The 22,018-nt window shown below is 38.9% G+C and overlaps 1 protein-coding gene across 11 annotated transcripts in view; it reads left to right on the forward strand.

Annotated features, from left to right (window-relative positions):
- Positions 1-451: 451 nt before the first annotated feature.
- The window catches only part of RAPGEF2 (Rap guanine nucleotide exchange factor 2), a 231,494-nt gene continuing 209,927 nt past the window's right edge, over positions 452-22,018 (forward strand). For 8 of the 11 annotated variants that reach the window (XM_045798708.2, XM_045798712.2, XM_045798718.2 and 5 more), the window contains exon 1: positions 452-1,734. In XM_045798708.2, coding sequence (XP_045654664.1) covers positions 1,666-1,734 — 69 coding nt within the window. In that variant the 5' untranslated portion in view covers positions 452-1,665. Of the gene's footprint in view, positions 1,735-18,505; positions 21,821-22,018 lie in introns of those variants that run through there. The other 3 variants (XM_045798719.2, XM_045798720.2, XM_045798716.2) reach the window with 2 other exon arrangements.

Genomic DNA, 22,018 nt, shown 5'->3' on the forward strand with positions numbered 1-22,018 from the left:
CAGCCCAAGCTTGCGGGCTGGACTTCTGCTCCGGGTCAACTTTCAGCCCCCTTGGCCTCGGCGTGGCTCCAGGAGGAGTCTGAGAGAGGCGGCTGGACTCCGCAGGGTCTCCCAGGAACTGGGTGGGGTGTAGGTACGCGGCACGGCGTGAGATAGGGAAGGGGTGGGGAGGGTAGGAAGAGGAGAGCCCAGCGCTTCGCACCCGGGCACCAGGACTCGCGTCTCCTCCTCGGAGCAAGGCAGCGCGGGGCTCTAGGCAGCTCCGCCGAGAGCGCTGCGACCACTCGCTGCCCGGGCGCCGGGCTCACCTGGTCGCGACGAAGGTGCTGCTCCGGAGGGAGGGCGCGGCCGGCGGGCGGGCGCAGGGAGCGCGAGGAGGCGGGACCTAGCGCGACCGGGCCGCCCCGCCCCCCGATGATGCGGCGCCAGCCGACTCGCCTCCGCCTTGTCACTCACTCCTCACCATGGTTGCAGCACAAAGCAACAAGCCCCGGAGGCCGCTTCCTCCCTGAGGAGCGGCTCCGGCGGCCGGAGAAGGCGCAGGAGGAGGAAGAGGCGGAGGAAGCGGAGGGGGAGTCGCCGCTTCCCAAACACTTCTCTCCTAGGGGGCTGTGCGCGGCTCTCAGCTCTTGGCCCTCGGCCCTCGGACGCCCGCCGCCGGGAGTCCGGACCCGGGCTGCCCGTGGCCCTCTCTTCCCCCTCCCCCGCCCCGCGCAGACCGGGAACAAAGTTGCCGAGAGCGATTGGGCCGGAGGGCTGCAGCCCCGGCTGGGTGCTCTGGCCGCGGCGGCGCCGGCGCCGGGGCAGCTCCGCTCCGGGCGCGCTGATGGGGGGAGGCGGCGGCGGTGGAGCCCACGGCGGCGGCCAGAGCAGCAGAGGAGGCGGCGGCGGCGGCGGGGCGGCCCGGGGGGATGCAGCAGCAGTCGGGAGGGACGGCCGAGCCCAATAGACGGAGACTAGGAACGGCACGGACGGCGGCGGAGGCGATCGGTCTTCTCAGCGCCCGGACCTGAGCCAGTCGTCCCGACGGCGGCTGCGGCGCCCAAGTGCCCGAGGACTAGGGACGCGGGAGATCCGAGTGCTTCGCGGAGACTCCCGGGCGGCGGCGCGAGCCCCTGAGAGGAGGGGGCGACCCTCCGCGCGAGAGGGGAGAGGAGGCCCCGTCTGCCTGCGAGCCTTTCCCTTCGTTACTGCCGCTCGTACCTCCCTAAAAATAACTCAGGCCCGCCGGGGCCAGGAGGAGACGCCACTGTCCCCCCAGTGGAGCCGGGGGAGGCGTGTCGAGCCAGGCCCGGAGGGAGCCGGGCGCGCCAGGAAGCCTCTCCCGGCCGAGCGGCGAGGAAGAAGAGGAGGAAGGGGAGTTCCCGGCCGCCGAGCGCCCGCAGGGACCCTCCGGGCCGCCGGTCGCTGGAGCTGCGCGCCGCCCGCCCCCTTCGCGCGGCCTCGCTCTCCTGCCGGGTCTCTTGCGCGCCTGTCCCGCGCTCCGGGCCGCCGGGCCCAGCGGAGCCGCCCCCCCGTAGGCCCCGCCGCCGCCGCGGTTTGGCTTATTAGCCTCGGGCGGGCGGGCAGGCGGGCGGAGCGCGCAGGGCGGAGGCAGAGGCTGCGCTGGGCCGGGAGGAGGCCGACAAGGGTGCGGAGCGGCCCCGGCCGGGCCCACTGGGGGAGATGGCGTCCTACGTGGATAACAGCTTCCGCCAAGCGGTGATGAAGAACCCCGCCGAGAGGACCCCCCAGGTGAGACCCTCCGGGACTTGGCTGGATTTGTGCCTCGCCGGCTGCGCCCTTTCCTGTCCCCATCTCCCCTTCCTGACACATTTGGCCCCGCGCTCCCCACTTCTCCCATCAGGACCCCCAACTTTCAGTGGCATCCCATCTCCGAATCTTTTCCCTTGGTCGTCCTGGGTTTATTTTTCCCTTTCCTCGATATTCTCCTTTTAGCTGCCCTCCCCATTATTGACCTTGCTCCTTCGTTTGCCCCGCGGAGGAGGGAATTTTCTAATTAGATTCCCCTCTTCCCAGCCCTACTCTGGAGCTTCTGAGTCTCGGTGGAGAGGGGAGCTCACCTCCCCATAACCAGCTACTCCTACCACCCTGGCTGCAGGCCCCCTATCTTTCCCATGCATGTGGCCCCTTCTACCTTCAGAGTTCAGTGGTGTTTGAAGAGGTGTAAGAAGGAAACTTGTATGGCTTTGGGAAAGACAAATTCGTGTTGACCTTCTAAAGTAAAACATTGAGATGTTTGTATATTTACTATTTTGCTTCTTTGAAGAAGGGATGCCGCTTTCCAGTGCAGAGGAAGAAAAGTTGATTAGGTTGGTGCTTTTAGTTGAAATTGCAGACATAACTGCAGAGCAGGCATATTCAAATACACCCCCCACCCCCCCGAAAGGGCACCCTGCGGATTCTTTTGGTGTTGCACAACCTTGTCAAAATTAGATAAGTTGGTTAACCTTTATACGTTCGTTTACCTTCAGGCTTATTGGTCCTCTTACTTTAAGTGGAGCAGTTGCGGATGGTGTTGGATTTGGTCGTCTCAAGTTGGACTAGAGAGGGGGAAATTTTATAAAAATGTGGTGGTTTGATTTTTTTTTTTTGCTTTTAGTTGCTGCCTGGTTAATGACGCATATTCCTAAGCATTGGGATGGTGACTACAGGGGATCCTGCTGCCAGCTCTCTTAAGACAAATAAGCCCTCCTGATCCTTGGGACCAGCAGACATGTAGGATCTAATGCTTGAAGGAGTTGCTTCACTTGTTACGTGTTGGATGCCATCTGTTCAAACCCAAATGCTCTCCTTCTCTGATGTTGATTATTATTATTTAATGTGGGGAGAACAGAATAAAATAGAATCGTTCACTGGCTGCCTTTGGACAAGGCCCAAGAATGGCACCTGGTACCGTTTTTGATTTTTCATTTTTCCTGATGGAGCCATCACATCTGGGGGATCATAGGTTACACATATTTACCACAAGAATGGAAGATGTGTGATAATTTTACAAGAATATTCATTTCAGTATATTTTTGGAAGGTTCCAATTCTAAAGGGTTATTTATCAAAACCAAGCAGTACGCTGCTTTGATCTTGTCCCTGGGCATTGCTCTGCCTCCCATGTGCCGTCCTCCTCTACTGTTTCTTTTAAAATTGTCAACTGAATGAATCTTCTGCATCTGAAAATGCACGTTCTCAGTGGTAGTGTGATGGAAAAGCAAATTTCAGTGAAATATTTCAATTCCTTTCAGTGTTTGAAGGACCAAATGATATCAAACAAGTTGAGTATATTAGAACCTAGGAAGGCAGGTTAGAAAATGATGTCATAGGCCTTTAGTGGATATTAGAGGGAGGGGGGAGCCATACCTTCGGTTGATTAATTAGAACAGCAATGACATCAAACCTATCAGTTGTGGGGGTGGGGTCACCAAACAAGACTGGAAGAGACAAAACGTCCACTGTGAAAGTGTGTGGATTGTGCCAAATAAATGAACTGTTAAACTTTCCTCTTTTCGTGCCAGTTGTGTAGAATAGAATGAAAACTGACCTAGCGGAGAACTTGGCCTGGTTCAGAAGTGGGCCGGTCACTACTAACACCACAACATGAAAGCTTCATTGATAATCTGAAAGCAGCACATGTCCCCCCACCAAACCTTCATAGGAAAAGTAAACATAGAGATAGCTACCATACACTTTGAACATTGTTAAGTATCAGCCCCATTAACTTTGATATTCATTTGGTTATTACTAATGCAAACCCCATGTTTGCTCATTGTTGTTTTCAAGAGAAAGTAGCTTGAAATGTGAATGTTTTCCCAACCTTACCTGGCTGGTTAAAAACCATCTTCTTAAAGTTTGAAATGTACTCAAAAGAGTAAAAAAAAAAATGTTTTGGTAGAAGGTGCTTTTTATATTGAGTGCTTTGTTAATGTAAGCACTCACTGTATTGAGTGCTAGAAGTTTTTCTGTACCATCTTTTCTCAGTGCTAGAATTTTGTAATATGAGGGAAGCACATGTATTAAATTTGATATCACAAACAGAAGGATATGAATTAGGAAAGTTTTGCTGTCATGCTTCCTTCTGTTTTTCAGGATAGACTCGATAAAGGAGTTCATATGATTCTCATTACAGGCAAAAGGAATCCTTTAAAAGAATAGAGGAAATATATAATTTTTTTTGTTAAATTCAGGTTTTGTGTTTTTTTTTAAATCCCCACCATCCCAGTTTCTCTCTCAAACTCTGTGAATACATAGTTTTGTATTTAAGGTAATCAATTGCCTAGAAGTTAATAGTGATGTTACTAGTGGAACCTAAGACATTAGCTAGATGAGAATTTGAGGGTGGGGCGAGCCCTAGTGTAAACACAGACTTTGCAAATTAGCTTTCAAGCACACCTGGAAAATGGGAACCTGTTTTATTTAGCCATGTCATTAGAGAGGCAGAATGGTAAGGAGAAATTAAAAAAAAAGTCATCTGAATTTTTAGCCAGATCATGCATACCTAGATTTAAGAGGCTGTCACTCTTTCACCTGATATTCTGAAATTATGAAAAAAATCTTTGATCCAGTGTGTGTCCCACATTTTGTGTCTGGAAACCTGGCTAAATTTTAGTCAATGGGGCACTGTATTTTATATAACAAACCCCTTGAAAATAATGAACACTAAATGTTTTATTGATATTTTTCAGTGCACCTATGTTGAAAAACAGGACTCTTAAGTAATTGCTTTATTAAACTATTTGGGTTTATGCTTTAATCATTTAAATGAGAAGCTTGGTCACCAAAGCAATTTAGTAAAGTAAAAGATGTAGATAAATTACAAACAGCTTTATTCCCCAAGGCTTTAAACAATAAAATGCTTTTTCTAAACCATTTTATTAACTTGTTGAGTTCAGACCCTTTGTAGCTGCTTCTGTAGAGTATTTATATGCATGTTTTTAGTTTTTCAGGTGAAGCATCTATTGCTGAATTGTTTTCTTTCAAGATCTAATTTAATGTGTTTTTAGCTAGTTATAAGTTATTTTTAAAAATGGTATGTGTAAAACACCTCCACCTCATTTCTTCCTAGTTAATAGTACTACTTTGTCCTTCACTATTGAAAATTTTTTTGGCTCTTGAACCTTTAGATTTAGTTGTTAACTCATGAATTTGTCAGCTGAGGGCTCATAACAGTGTAAGACTTCATTCTTTGCAAAGTCACTTAGTCATAATGAGAGAGCTGAAAAAACACGTTTTGCCCAGAGAACTTTAAATGATGAGAATCTGCACAGAAGAGTATCTCTGGTAAATATTTAATTTTCAAATCTAGTGGAAGAATTGTGTTTAGTACAGTTACATTTTCCGTTTGAATTTCTTTTAATCATTGTTTATGAGCAGTTTCATATTTTCATTTGACGACTTAACACTTTGATTATATTTTAGCAAATTTTAGGGCTCTGGTAATATTTGGTTCTCAAGTAGTTTTTGTTCAAAAAATAGAACTAAATGATTTTTGTGCAGTTTAGAAAATCAGACCTCACTAAGTAATTCCTATTTGGCCAGCATTTATTTACCTTTCATACCAATGATACTTGAATTTATAGGTTAAAATATATTACATACTTATAACTGAAATACTAATTTCAAACTGTAATAGCATGTGACTTTGAAATTTGTGAAATTTTTTTTTGTGATATTGGTAGAAACTTAGTTGCCTTAACATAACCTTTTAAGCATTTAGTAATGAACAGTTCCATAATTAGCTTTGCATATATTGGCTGAGGTTCAAAATGAATCTCTCCAACTGCAATGCTGTATGTGGGCTGGTTTAATGCAGCTCTTCCCAGGCCCTGGCCTTTAACAGAACAGTTACAAAAAAATAATAACAAAATAAAACTAAGAAAAGGAAGGGGACTACTAGGTTGCCAACTTGTTTCATTTTTTTCAAGAAAGAGTGTAAAATAACAAACTGTAACCTTCGATCACTATCATTTTATTAGTGGTGTTGCCCTTTAATAAGAAAGGGAGGATAATACTGTCATTGCAAAGCTTAGTTCTTGAGATCAAAGATTCCTTGATTCATAAGAAAACTCACTGTTTTTGTTTTTTGGTTTTTAATTTTACTGTGGAAAACAACTTTATCGAGGTGGATTTTGGGGGGAGTTAAATGATAACAGTAGGTCTGCCTTTGCTGATATTTGAAATTTAAGTCACGTAAAGTGACAGTGGGGTACACTTGAGATATAAATTAACTGTCTGAAGTAAAGATAAAATAACCCCTTTAAAAACACAAACTGTGCTGCTTCTTGACTCATTGGAAAACTTACTTTTTTTTTTTTAAGTGAAAAAGACTTGTAATCACCTGAAGTAACTTTGATCTAGCCTAAAGAGATAGGAAATGTGGTGATAATTCTTTGATATCTAAATTTTATGGGCCATTCCCTCTCCTCACCCCATTTTTGGCACCAGATAGTTTTCTTATCTGTAAAATGAGGATAATAGCTTCCTGAGGTGGTTTTGTGGATTAAGTGAAAGAAAGTACACTTACTGTTTAGTGCAGTGTCTAATAGTAGTTTTTATCGTAGCACATTTTAATGCAATACTTTTTACTAGACCTTGGTAATTCAAAGATGAAATGAGACATCTGTCCCTCAAGTAACTCACCAATGTATTGTATCCTTTAAGTAGGATGTGATTCATTGGTGCTGTAGCAGCTGTCGAAGAGGCTGTGGACTTCTTAGGTGAGATGTCCTGTGCCAACACTTTGATAAGCATGTATTGAGTCTGAGGGGAGTAGGAAATAACCAATTAGTGGAGTAGGGGACATGCAGGATATTCCCGAAGTAGCACACAGGGTCGAAAGAAAATAGGTGTAGACCTTCGCTCCATGTGCTTGGAGCCAAGGGAGTGAGTAGGGGATGAGGAGTAATTCCACTGGAGTATTGAAGGTTATGATTTGAAGGGGAGTGAGAGGAGACCAAGAAGTCTGTTACAGACTGATGTCTGTTCTTCAGGCTTGAGATGGTTGGGAGCCTGAGTTAAACAGTGGTGGTAGAGATGGACTAGAATTGTTGCAGTAGTGGAATTTGTTGGACAGGCTGGCTAAATGTGTGTCCATTTGTATCAGCTACTCATTGTATCAAACTGTGTGCACATGATGCCAGTTACAGTCTGATGGCAAGTGATTATGACGGACATTTCCTAGTTCTTACGAAAAACTTCGAAGTTGTTGAATATATTTGTTATTAAAATTTTTTTTTGTCTTACACTATGTTTCCTTAAACTTCGGTATCTTCTACATCTACATTTGGGAATCTAATATGAAATATCTGATTTATCATATCATTATGCCAAATATGTTAGTATTTGTTAATTTATAGTGATGTGATTTTTTTTCTTTTTTTAAGATTTTGTTTATTTGTCAGAGAGAGAGAGAGAGGGCACGAGAGAGCTTGTGCTTGCACAGGCAGGGGGAGCGGCAGGCAGAGGGAGAAGCAGGCTCCCGACTGAGCAAGGAGCCTGACTCTGGACTGGATCCCAGGACCCTGGGATCAGGACCTGAGCCGAAGGCAGACATCTAACCGACTGAGCCACCCCAGGCATCCCTGTAATGTGATTTTTAAGCGTTCTGTCCTTGGAAGAGTTGAGGAGTATCTGACTTTAAGCAGGAAAAAATGGATTTATTTAAATAAAAACTCACAGGTGACTTAGGATGGCACATTGTAATGATTATAGTGGGTGTTTGAGGACACTTGGGATGGCATATTCCTCTATACCACTTTCGTTTAGATAGTTTAGCTAATGTTCGTAAGTTAGGAAGGAGAAGCCATTGTAGTACATATTATTGCTCTTTTGTAGATTTGTCAGAGCTTGAATATGTATAGTCAAAATATGTTCAGTAGTTATAATGGCAGCCTTTGTATGGAGAAAAACAAGCTGATTGCTACTTTATTTATGTTAGGATTTTTATCTTTTCAGAAAAAAAAAAAAACCCACCTCTGGTCTTACATGCTAATTAACCACTACTTACTGAACTATTTACCCCAAGTGCTTCTTGCTGTACTCAGGTGTTTCCTTTTCTTCTTCAATCTGGGAAAGGATTTACCTTTAGTGCCGTTGTGGTGGGGTTTTTATGGAGTGGAAAGTTTAGTCCTTGCATTTTAAATTCTCTTGGGTCCACCATTTCTTTGCTTTCTCATCCGTATGCATTGAAAGTGTTTTAGAGGAGTTGGTGTTAGGGACTTGAAGGGGAACTTTCTTTTCGTCATTGGAACTAAACCCTCTTTGTTCTTGTAGATTTTCATTGCTTGCCTCTTAAAAATTGGAAATAATAAATTGTGGATGTTTAGGATTTTTTTCATATATTTAAAATGAGCTAAATGAATTGAAATGAAAATGTATATTTTGATCGATCCTGCTAACTGTTGGTAGTTAAGTAGACAAAACAACACTCACCATGATAATTGGCCCTTAGCATCTTTCTGTTCTCTAGCTCTTGGTATTTGTTCCTACCCAACCTAAAAGCTACTAAGAAGAGACCCTAAAGAAGAATTAGCCATTAGCTAGTTATTCTGAAGAGGCCTGATAGTAACTTTCTGAGAAGCTACCTAGCAATCCATAGATCTAAAGGGGTGAGGCATGATGATGATAATCTGATTTCTCCTGAGTATTCACTCTTGTCAAAACTCATTATCTTTTTTTTTATTTCAATAATTTTTTTAGTCTGAGATAATTGTGGATTCACATGTAGTTGTGAGAAATAATGCAGAGGTCCTGTGGAAACTTTACCCAGTTTTCCCCATTAACAACGTTTTGCAAAACTAGAATATTGCAATCAGGATGTTGGCATTCATACAGTCAAGATGCAGAACAATGCCATCACCATAAGAATTCCTCTTGTTGTCCTTGTGTAGACATAATCATTCCCTGACCGGACCTCTGGCATGGACTAGTCTGTTCTCCATTGGTATAATTTCGTTATTTCAAAAGTGTTATATAGATGGAATCATACAGTATTTGACCTTTGGGATTGACTGCCCCCCCCCCCCCCCCCCCCCGTATAATTAAAGCTTGTTACCTTTTGGCTAAAATGAATTTCTTCTGTTGTCACTGAATAGTTTGGGCTGTGTTTCTGACATACCACTAATATCTGGGGGTTGGGGAATGCAAGGTAAAGTGGATTTAGATAGTGACAATGGTGAGAAAATTCTGTGCTAATATGTATAAAATAGTGACCAAAGATTATAAGCTCTTGGATGAACAAGAGTTATGATAGTACAACACATTTGGGATATTTCAATATAGTTTCTTTCCATAAAAAAATATTTTTTTGGTCATAATGGAAGTGGTAAAGCTAGCCTTAGCCATCAGTGACCCCTCCTTTAAAAAAAAAAAAACTTTATCTTCTGTAACTGAAGTGACATTTTTACAATTCAGAAGACAGTCTAATGAATATCCTTATGAAGGAGTCCCAGTGCTCAAATCAGGGACAGCTTGAACAAAATAAAAATGAGTTATAAGCTCCAGGGGAAAAAATATCCATTAGCTCATACCAATATAAGTAAATAATTGAATACACAGATAAATGGGGGAGAAGAGACAGTTCTTTGTTACTCTAGAATTCCAATTTAAAAAAAAAACTTTAGAAGGAATGATGGAAATAGAAAATCACCAGTAGGCAAACATCACAGCAATAATTGTAAGCAAGAATACGCAGTTGATGTCAAAATTAGTGGGTGAAAATATGAAAAATATATATCAAAGGGGCACTGGGGTGGCTCAAGTCAGTTGAGCATCTGACTCTTGGTTTTGGCTCAGGTCCTTTGCCCCTCTCACCACTCATGTGCATGCATGCTCTCTCTCTCCCAAATAAATTAAATCTTAAAAAAAAGAAATCTATATCAGATATCTTCAGAATATTTGCATAGTATCTCCCCAAGATTGATTAATTATAAAGGGGAAATCAGTGCCTTTATGGTGAGGAAAACTGGTAGACACCAAATGAACCGGGTGAATCAAAGTTATGTCACCACTGTCAAATAACAAAATTCAGCTGAGTAAATTGGGCTTTTTTGAATGTTTCATGAATCAGGTAGCATCCCATCTAGCAAACAGGAAGGAGCTCGCAGAAGCTCTAGAAAATGGAAGGCTGAAGGGAGAAGGGATAATGAAAGAGCAGATTACTTCATCTTCCTTTTGGGAGATGGAAAGGGTCTGTGTGGCAAACTACCTCATTGGTGTTGACCAGTTAAGACTAAATTCCTGGAGAAGGTGGAAGCTGCTGTTAGGTTAATTATGGAGCCTTGGTTTGGTTACATGGTTTAGCACAAGTGACTCCACTTTGGGCCTGTCGTTTCTTCTTAACACCAGTGATAAGACATTTCAACATCATGCTGCATTGAGAAGGGCACATCTGTGATAGTATTCTTAACGAAAAATACTTCAACCTTAATGTCAGAAAATACTAGACAAACTCAAATTTTAGGACATTCTAGAAAATAACTGTACTTGAAAGTGTCGAGTTTATGAAAGGATGAAATGCTGAAGAATTGTTACAGATTGAGACTAAGGAAATGTGATAAACAAATGAGATGTGAGATTCTGGATTAGATCCCGGACCGGAAAAAACTAAATGTTAGGGGCGTCTGGGTGGCTCAGTCATTAAGCGTCTGCCTTCAGCTCAGGGCGTGATCCCAGAGTACTGGGATCAAGCCCCACATCAGGCTTCTCCGCTGGGAGCCTGCTTCTTCCTCTCCCACTCCCCCTGCCTGTGTTCCCTCTCTCGCGGGCTGTCTCTCTCTCTGTCAAATAAATAAATAAAATCCTTAAAAAAAAAAAAAAAAGAAAAAAAAAAACGAATGTTATTAGGACAATTGGTGAAATTTGAGCAGTTAGATAATTTTACTTGGTTATTTTATTTGTTAGATTATGGGAAGCTAGGTGAGTATATAGAGAATATAGAGAATTATTTTTGTATAACTTTTTTATTCTAAAGTTATTTAAAAATTAAAAGTAAAAAAAAGTACAGCTTTTGGAGTTTTATTGTGACTGATAAGGGGCCGCATATTAAGATATTTTGAAAAATAATCTTTTTCCTGATTAATGATTTAATCTTACCGAAGAGCCTAGTCCTTTTCTAGCTAAATGTCTTGTATGCATTGGACCATTAATGACATGTTCAAGGCAATATATTAGCTGGAAGAAATTTAAAATACACATGCACACTAATAGGTAAGTGGACATGATGAGCTAAAGTAAGTTTTTAACTATTCATTTTTATTTTTGTCTGAATTTTGTAGACATTCACAAGATGCCATGTATTTTACCAGTTTTGAATGTTTCATAATCCTGAATTTTAGTAGATTAGTGTATTTGGTATAAGAAAAAACGTGTAGGAAATAAAATATTCCATGTACATTAAGCACAATAGAATAGGAATTATGATAGTAGCTTAAGGAAGTCAGTCTAGAAATTATTTAAATTATTACTTTTTGTGGGAGTGGGGGGGTGGATGGAAGGAAAAGGCAAGGGTGTGTATCAGAAGTTTGGTCAGAGGTACTGTTACCACTATAGAGGTGATAATATTATGTAAACTGAGTGTGGTCAGTACACCTTCTAGGTGTACTTTTTATTTTATTAAAATAAATATTTTATTTATTTTATTTTATTTTATTTTAATAAAAAAAAAGAATTTCTTTTAAAATCAGTTCAAAGCAGGGACGCCTGGGTGGCTCAGTCGATGCAGTGGTTAAGCTTCTGCCTTGGGCTCAGGTCATGATCGCAGGGTTTTGGGATTGAGCCCCTAATCTGGCTTGCTGTTTAGCATGGAGCCAGCTTCTCCCTCTCCCTCTGCCCCTCTCCCCTGCTCGTGCTCTCTTTCTGTCTCTTTCTTTCTCAAATAAATGAATAAAGTCTTTAAAAAAAATAAAATAAGTTCAAAGCAGAAATATCTTTAGCAATATTTTTTCCCTTCATCTGTACACCTTTGTATTTCAATTATAAAGCCAAATTCTACCATCCACCCACTTTCCCAGCCCTCTGCCCTCCATTAGCCATCTACTTTTCCTATTTATTTATTTATTTATTTATTCATTTATTTATTTATTTATGGTAAATACTGGAGAATGCATGCTGTATTTGTTTATTTGTTTTTCTTCTAAAACAAATTGGCACTGGAAGATTGGATTAAAAATATGGGACCTAACATTTGAGAAAACTACAAATAAACTTAAGTCTGAAAGTATTTACTCTTTTCAGTTATAAAGACATAAACCATTATTTATAGTAATAAGAAATTGATAAAATATACATATTTCCAAACAACTAGAGATGAGTTTTAAACAGTTAAGAGTTTAAAATAATGAAATGCAGTAGTGTAAAATGCCAAGAATTGAGGTAAGGAGAATTTGACTGCATTTCAGTTTTGTTTCTAATCTTAATGTTTGATCCCCCTACTTTTGTAGAACTCAAAGAAATGGAGAAGCAAACTTCAGGGGGCAAATTTTATCTGCATACCTGCTCCTACTCCTATTTGGGAAACCACAAGCTTCTTTTAGAGGCAGGCAATGTAGGAAGAGATCCAAAAGTTCTTCGCGGTGTCCATCTCCAAACCTAATGATTAGGATGAGTGGGAATTCCTATCTTGATTGCATTTTCTTTGGTATGGTTTAAATCTACATTACACAGAGAAGACTCTGGGAGGTAACATGATAAAGTCATTTCACTTTAGAAGTCCGTATTCCCACTTCAGATATTCTGGGCTGGCTATTTTCCTTTGTAGTTATACATTTCTATCTTTAGCTGTGTTCACAGAATAGTTGTTTTGAGTTCATTTAGTGTATTTCCTTTATGTAACCTAGTTGTGATGTATTATCTTGGACTTTGGTGTCAAACAAACTGCTTTTTGGTCCTGGGCAGGTTATTTAACTTTAGTGGATTTCAGGCCTTTGGATTTCGTGGACTATTAAAATTTCATAAAACACTGGGGCACTGACATTGATTTGTCACTTATTTTGCCAACTAAGTATGTTAAAATGAATATAAACTCGTCCTCCACTATTCTCATTTCATAAAAGAAAGGACATTTTAATATCATAAAAATAGAAAACGTTAGAATAGGTAAATTTAGCATTGTTTTATTGTTGTTGTTGTTGTTTTTTTTTTTTTTTTTTAAAGATTTTATTTATTTATTTGACAGAGATAGAGACAGCCAGTGAGAGAGGGAACACAAGCAGGGGGAGTGGGAGAGGAAGAAGCAGGCTCATAGCGGAGGAGCCTGATGTGGGGCTCGATCCCATAACGCCGGGATCACGCCCGGAGCCGAAGGCAGACGCTTAACCGCTGTGCCACCCAGGTGCCCCTGTTTTATTGTTGTTTTTGTCAAGGATTGATGAAAATTTTACAATGGCTATGTATGGTGAAATTACCTCCTATCATTGTGAGGATTAAATGTGTTCATGTATATTACAGTTGTTTAACAGTCTCTGGCATAAATAAGTTAGTGAAGAGTTAAGAATCATAGGTAATAGTTTAATATTTTCATGTTTATTATTATTTTTAAATAATTGGTATTCAGGCTATCTGATCTTTTTCTCTTAGATAATTTTTCATCATTAGTATGCCTTATGGTGAATTCACCAAAGTGATTTATAACATGAGTCAATTTCATAGGCTTGATTCATAGCATAAACTGTTTTAGGATTGCTAGTCTACAGGTTACCAAAAACTATACGCCTAGGCTTAGCCATGGGCTTATTTTCCTCACACAATAAGAAATCTAAGGGTAGGTAGTATAAGATTGGTGGAGATGCTCAAGGGTGTCACTAAGGAAACTGGCTCAGTCTCCTACTTAGCACGTGATTTTAGTTTTCAAAATCCCAAGATGACCGCTACACCAGCAACCAGGAGAGAAGGGAGAATGTTTTCTTGGGTAAGAGTTCATCTTCTGTTTTGAAGGAAAACCGTTTCCAGGTACTTGTCCTTGGCCGGAGCTGTGTCACATGACTAGTAGTGGCAAAGGAAGCTGGAAATTCGAGTATTTTGCTTTTAAACCTCTGTATTACAGAAAGGCAGGAAAGAGAGAGATTAAAATGAATGAGTGCTGTGAGCTGATAGTATTTGTCCAGTTTACTTCGCAGATGAAAAGATAATGGTAGTAAGTTGATGTGGTGATTCTCAGGAGCCCTCTTTGAAAATGTTGCTGGAATATACAGCTACGTTATTATAGCTTCAGTTATGGAATCATACAGATATATTTGATTTCTTCGTTCACTTATTAGGCATATGGTTATTAATTTTCTGCACTGCAATCTCTTATCTGAAAATAGAGATAAAAATGCCAGTGGGTGAGCATTATATGTAAATATAAACTTATAAAAATTTATATTTATTGAGTATCAATGTAACTTTTAAACGTAATTATTTCTAAGTGGTAACTATTGATTTACGTATTGATTTAAAGTTGAATGTAGGCTTATATTTCTTAATTTGTTATTTTTGCTTCAAATTTATTTTTAAAATTTCAGAAACTTTATTTCATTTTTAAAGTGCTCCATTTGTGTGTTCTTATATGACTACGTGTCGTAAATACTTTGTCATGTTTCTGTGACTTTAAGGTTGTAATTGTCATTCCTCCTAGAAGTTGAGTCATCACTTTATAAATACATATACATCTGTATATAAAACATTTGTAAAAGATAGCTGTTTAAATAGTTTTCTGTGCTTTGTTGAATCCATACCTATATCATAAACCTAGTGTTTAAGAAAAATGGTTTGATAATGAATGTTACACAAAACTAGCTTTGATACTCAAACTTTAAGTATGCACTGTGTCCTGCCTTAGAGCAATTGTGTTTAGTTATGAGCTTTTTGTGGTAGCATTCAAGATTTATATAGATAAATGGTGCTTATGTGTAGTGAGGTCAGTTAAACAATTTGCTATCAGAAACTAATGGATAGAGATGTTATTGGAAAGAGTCCTGGCTATTTGTCATTTAAAAATAGTCTGTGTTTTCATAAGTTACTTGTTTGGGTGGGGTGAGTATATAATAAATGCCTGAAATTGAGTCTAAGTTAGGACCCCGATTTCATTTCCAATGGGTTAGCTTGCACTGTGTCAATCATCTTCGCTAGAGAGCCTGCTGGTCTGGGACTTAACTATCCATCTTTAAAGCTCAGGACTTGGTGTACCTTTTGGTGCAGAATTTGAGCTAATAAATGTTTAATGACTTGATCTTTCTTTCCTGAGAGTTTGAGATACAGGGGAAAAAGTAATTATATACTTCTATATTAATAGCAGGTTGGGAATAAAAGCTGAAAAGGAGTAGTAATTTTTGGTTCAGTTTCTGTAACACATAAGTCCTCCTATTTTATAGAAACATGTACCTTTCTGGAATGAGGTTATTTTTATTGAGTATCAGGCAGTTGCCTCCCTGTGAGTTTAATCACTTTGGTGCTAGTATTTCAAACTGTCATTTACATGATGTTTTCACTGGCATTTAACACAGGATATAAATTCTTTCTCTGGGCTCCTGTGACATTTTTGTCCTATTATGCAAATTTTTTATTACTTTGAGATTTTTGACTATCATCAGGAACAGTAATTTAAATTAATGACAGACTTAAGTTATAAAATTAAATTCTATTCTAGTATCTAAAACTAATTTGCCGACTGTTACTAAGTAGAGATCCTAGCCTTGACCTATTTTGATAGATAAGACCATTTTTTAATTGTAGAATGATTTACATGCAAATATATCAACTTCTTAAGGGGTGATGTCAAGAATAGATTAAATATACTCCACTGAAATTTTACTCAACTTACTGATTATGTATAAAACTTTAAGAAAAAGTAAGCTGTAATAAAACTTACTGTAGGTAAATTTTATAGATTTTTAGTGAGAGACAATATTAGTTAAATACATACATAGAGGAGTATTTTAACTTTCACTTCATTGTCTTCTACTTTTCACCAGTTCTATATTTTTAATTTTGACATGTAACTGCTCTTCCTCATGGAAGGAGATGATGTGATTTCTGGAGTATCTGGAAGGCCCCTAATCCATAGAACGCTTCCCTCATCTTATGATGTCTAAGGTGACAGGAAAACCTGTCAATATTGGTTCTTGGTATTGAGTGGAACCTTAGAGATTAGCTGATCATTGTCCCACAGACCTGTAGATGGACCCTGGGAAGCTTCTCAGGGGCCTTTGGGGAGGCCCGGAAATCTAGCCTAGCTTGCACACTTAATTTTTATTAGAAAAAGGAGCTTTACCACTAAAAAATGTTGAAAATTCCTGATCTAGTTTGGACTCCTGAGTAGAAGAAGTAAACAACAAGAGTAGTTGAGTCAATTTCTCCAGACAGAGCCAGCAAACTTGAAAGTTTAATCGTCTACATCAGGGGTGAGCAAACTCTTGCCCTTGGACCAAATTCAACCTATAGCCTGTTCTGTAGGTAAAGTTTTATTGGAACACAGCCATGCTCATTCTTTACATATTGTCTGTGGCTGCTTTCATGCTATAGAGGCTGAGTTGAATAGTTGACAGAGACAGTGTTGTCTGCAAAGCATTAAAACCTTTTATTGTCTGGCTCTTCACAGAAAAAGTTTGCCCTTTCTTTTAGACCTTCATCTTGGTGAAAATGCAGATACTTTTGGAAGAGTGTGGGTGTCGGGTGACTATTCAGTACTGTTATCAGTAAACCTCAGAGAAATGGAAAGTTCCTTTTTAATAGTTGATAAAATGAGGAGTCGATGAAACTTTGCTAAAAGAGTGTATTTTATAATTTCAAGGGGCTCCTTCTATTAAAAATATAGCAGTATAATCAGCAAAAATGTCTTTTTTTTTTCTAATTATATGCCTTAAATTGAAGTGTGTATTTTTCTCAGGGATAACTGCAGGGTTCTTTTGGAGTTGTTTATAATGTAGTTTTTTTTTTTTTTAAGACTTTATTTATTTATTCGACAGAGATAGAGACAGCCAGCGAGACAGGGAACACAAGCAGGGGGAGTGGGAGAGGAAGAAGCAGGCTCATAGCGGAGGAGCCTGATGTGGGGCTTGATCCCATAACGCCGGGATCACACCCTGAGCTGAAGGCAGACGCTTAACCGCTGTGCCACCCAGGCGCCCCTATAATGTAGTTCTGAGCAGATTCAATTAAATAACTTTCCTCAATGGTCTGCTCTACAGTTTAGAAAACTTCAGAATGAAGAAGATGGGCTGGAAATGTGTATCAAATTGGTCAGAACATTACGACACCTGACCATTATTTTTCTTTCTCACTCAGTATTCTGACTCAGAATTTACGTGTACAGTGATTTTTAGGAAATGTCAGTCAGTTGCTTGAACTCTTCAGTGATTGCAGTTATAAATGTTGCAGTTGCTATTCCATACTCTATCACTAGTCAGTTCATAAAATGAGAACTTTAGGAACTTTTTAAAGAGTAGGCCCCCATATTGTAAATCAATTTTCTTGGCACGTGTCATGTATTTTCATTTCTTGTAAGATAACTTGTGAAAGTTTTGTTTTGTTTTTTTGTTCGACAGAAAACAAATTTGTTACCTTAGAAATAAATGCTGTTTAGTGAATGAAGGTGATGTAATCAATACTACAGGAAATGAAAACACCGATTTTCAATTCTGTTAATCTATAAGCTTTGTATTCTATTACTTAAACACCTTCGTAAATGAATTGGCCATTTATTTTGTCAACAATAACATAAAAGCTTAGGAACCATTCAAACTGCGTATTTAGAAAGTTAGCTAAACTTGTGGGATAAATTTACTCACTAATTCTTAGCAAGGGTGTTTTCTCCTTTTGTGATAGAACATTTAATTCCATATTTCTCTTTTGTTTTACTGAAAGTGTTAATTCCTTCATATTTTGCATATACTCCATAAGAAGTATCTTGCTGACTGCCCTAGTGGTTACAAAAAAATGTGTGTTTCACTGCCTTCTGGTTTGCTTACAGTCTTGAAACGTTTAATCATGCTAGGTTAAGAATTTCTGGTCTGTTCGATATGCAGTGGGGAATCTTTGGAAGCTTTTGAATCCAGGCAGTGAGTCAAGATATAGCTTGAAGATAAATTTGTAGTGTTAGGATGGATGTGAAGGTCATGTAGGATAGCTGGGGCTTTTGACATGCTTAAGGCATACCTTCAACTAGACTGGGTGCACTGGACTAGAAATTACATGGAGATGGATCTATATCAGTTCAAAATGAAACAGACAAACATGAATGGACGAGGGATCAGCAATGGCTCAGGACTCTTCTCAGAATGGACGACTGTATTATTTTCTTTTTTGTGACTGTTCTGAATGATCAACTTATGGTGTAAGGGCAAGATACATGGCTGTTTTTGCATTTTATATTAGGTATATGTTAAGAATAATTTCTTACTGGGGCGCCTGGGTGGCATAGCGGTTAAGCGTCTGCCTTCGGCTCAGGGCGTGATCCTGGCGTTATGGGATCGAGCCCCACATCAGGCTCCTCTGCTATGAGCCTGCTTCTTCCTCTCCCACTCCCCCTGCTTGTGTTCCCTCTCTCGCTGGCTGTCTCTATCTCTGTCGAATAAATAAATAAAATAAAATAAAAAAAAAGAATAATTTCTTACTAATTTAACACTGTTAACTGTACTGGAATCAAAATAAAACAACAGCAAAAAAGGAATAACATCTTACACTCCATTGACTGTAGATTGTGAGGATAAAGTAAATGAGGAAATTTGATTTGTCAGGAAAGCTAAAGAGGAATTTGAAGAGAGGTAGGGGCACAGAATATGGGTTCTTATTACTTTACCTTTTGTGTGTGTGTGTGTGTGTGTGTGTGTGTGTGTGTGTGTGTGTGGCATTAAACACATTAAGTTTTTCTTTCCTCCGTTGTTTCTTGGGCCCTCAATGAGTACTTCCAACTGATTTTAGGGCTCAAGGATTTAATAAGTCTTCTATAATTGCAAGCCTGTAGTCATTTTACTGAAGAGGTATCTTTACACAGAGGAATGAGGAAGAGTGGACTTATCCCAGCCTACTTTCACTATTATGTAAAACAGCAGAAACAAAGCTACTTTGTCAATCTCTTATTTTTAATTCCTATGTATAGCCAGATAAGGAGTAGGACTTTTAATCATTCTAATAAAGGAGCTCTTTGTGATCTTTACAAATGAACTCTGAAAGGAAAAAAGAAATTTTATTCCATAATTGTATTATTAACATAACTGTTCACAAACATCTTAAAGACACTGGATATAATATGTATTATTTATTTTGTTTATCTGTTACTGTTCACCCAATATAGTTTTTCTGAGTCATACAGTTTCGCTCCTAGGAAGGATATATTTTTGTCTAGGTTGTTGTCTTCAGTTTTCCAGCCTCCTAACTTTTTGGAAACTGTGTCTGTGGCCTTTTTCTAGGTTTCAAGAAATTTGGAGTTAGATGAAAAGTTCTAATAAAATTTTCTTCCTGAATTAGGCTTTCATTATGAGAAAGACAAAACAAAGTGAAATTATTGAGTTCTGTAAGGCTATTGGGTATATCAGGCCCCAGTACCTGGTGCATGCTGGGTGCTCTGCTCAGTTAAGCAACTTTGTGTTGTACTCAAAGATACCCTAATTTCCATTTAATTTGTAGTCAAGAATTATTTTTACTGCTACTTTATCTTATTTAAAATAACTGTAGGCATACTATCTAAACCTTGAAATTGGACTCAGAGATATAACTATTTACTTTTTAAGTTGTTTACCTTTCTCTATCTCTCATCCAAACAAACTTGGATGAGTTTATCATCTTTCCTCTTTGTAGGGTGCTGCGGCGTTGTCTTCAGTAGCTGTTAATTTCCTTGCAGTTACACAAGTAATTTTTAAATAATTAGTTATATAACTTGTACATCAGTGGTAATACATTATATCAAATGTATTAAAGAAAAGACTATTCCAATGGGATTTGGGGGGTTAGAAGTGAAATTACTTAGTTGAGAGCATTTGCTCTAATCGAGGTGTAGGAGGGAGATACCACTCCAAATTTGCAACAGTGTCTTGACAGCATTAAGAGAAACTTTGTAGAAAATACTAATGAAAACATTATTGCAATGTACATAGTATCAGAACTCCTCACTCCCAAATAGAAATGTTCTTAGTGTTTACTCTCCTTCAGCTACTTTTCCTTAGAGGATAATCAATTTTTATCTCTTCACATGTTATCTCAATTATTTATGAAAACAGCTAATTAATGTAGTCTTCTGAAAGGGTCAAAATTTAAAACTTTAAAACATGTTGTACAATATTTTGTACATTTCTACTTTTGATTTTTCTTTTTTTAAAGAAGAGAGTAGATGTTAAACATATTGAATCAATTTTCAGGAAAACAATATTTACCTTCAAATTGGTTGCAACAAAATAGCATGGAGGAAAGAAAACAAAAACCAAAAACCAAAAACTAGCAGCTCCTATAACTCTTTGAAAGTCTGATGGAAAGCAGTCCATACTTCTCATCTAGTTGGGTGAAGTTTTTTTAGGAAAAATGAGAAGAAAGATCTCACCCATAAAATCTGGGCCTTAAAATCTGGCCTTTTGTCATCTTACAGTGTTCTTTATATATGAAATAGGCTAAGTGACTTACTGTAAAATGTCATTTATTCTATTTTTTGTCTAGGGCTTTTAAAAAAATGCCTAATCTCTGTCATCTCTTTCAGAACATTAATTTCTTAGAATGTTCTTCTTAATTTATTGGATAAACACTCCCCTCTGCTGATTATGAAAATAGCTACATTAAAAATACTTACATACCAAGCTTGTCCTTCTTCCTCTCTGCTTTTAGGCTAGGTCCTAATTTCCATTTCCCTTCATTTTTACTTTTCTCAGTTGATTATAAGATCAAAGGTATAAGAGAAATGCTGTTGTGGATCTCTTTACTTAGGACGGTATTTTAGAGGAAAAAACCTGAGGACTCATTTCTCACTGTTAAGTAGAACCCATTCATGTGGATGGTAATTGTCCAGAATGATACTTGTAACCACAGAGAACAATAATCTTGAATGATCTTCTGTGTAAACTCCTGTGTTTGAACTGATCCTGTAAAAAGCTAACTGTGGAGTTCGGGAAAGAAAACATTAGTTTATTTTCCTTTCTAGTTCTTTCCATTCCAACTGCCATCCTTCTCAGGCCTTATCAATGTCACGCAAGTAAAGCTTTTGATTTCCTCTCTTTTTTAACCCATGCTAGTAGCTCTTCATTTACTGCTGCTCTCCCACCTTCATAGCTGTCCTGGTCATTTAAGAACTAACTGAAAATTTTTCCTTCAGGAAGCTTTTTCTGGTCCCTTGGGCAAGAGGCTGAATTTTTCTTTATGGGATGTTTACTATTTTTAGCTTGTGTATCTCTTTAAGGCATTTATCCTCCGGTAATTATTTCGTAATTATTAGCTATACACATCTTACCTCTTCTTTTAAATGGCAAAATTCCTTAAAGGTGAAGTCTTATTGATGTTTATATTCCCGTGAAGTTTTAAAAGACCTTGGCATTTAATAAATATTTTAGTGTATGAAGTGTATGTCAGACATTCTCCTGTAATTCAGTAAGCAGTACTGATGGGGAACAACCCATTCTGGAAAAATTTTAAAATTTAACTCTTAGAAAATTATATTTATTTCATTGTAACATAAGTTAGGTTTTTGATTATTTTAAGACTGTGCCCAGTTGATTCTTAGAATTGCCTGATTAGGTGATAGTGCTTCAAATTTTACTTAGTCACCATGACTTGTGTCAGCCATAGAAGCAAAGTCAAAGGTAAAACCTGAATTCTAGGCATGACATTATGAATTTCTAAGCCCTGGGCTTCAGTTTGTTGCTTTGGATTATATTTTGGTATGTATCCATTTGCTTTCACTGGATTCTGAACTTTTTATTTTATTCATCTACCTTTTAACCTTTCTTAAGCTAGATCAAGAATATTTCAAATTATATATTCAATCTCTTTAAGATCCAAAAAGAAAAAATCGAGAGTAATAATGCCTTAAACTATTATTATTATTGTTATTATTATTATTATTATTATTATTATTA

Source organism: Ursus americanus, chromosome 13 (assembly GCF_024610735.1).
Source record: "Ursus americanus isolate L20-20 chromosome 13, mUrsAme1.1.p, whole genome shotgun sequence".
Classification (NCBI taxonomy): Eukaryota; Metazoa; Chordata; class Mammalia; order Carnivora; family Ursidae; genus Ursus; species Ursus americanus.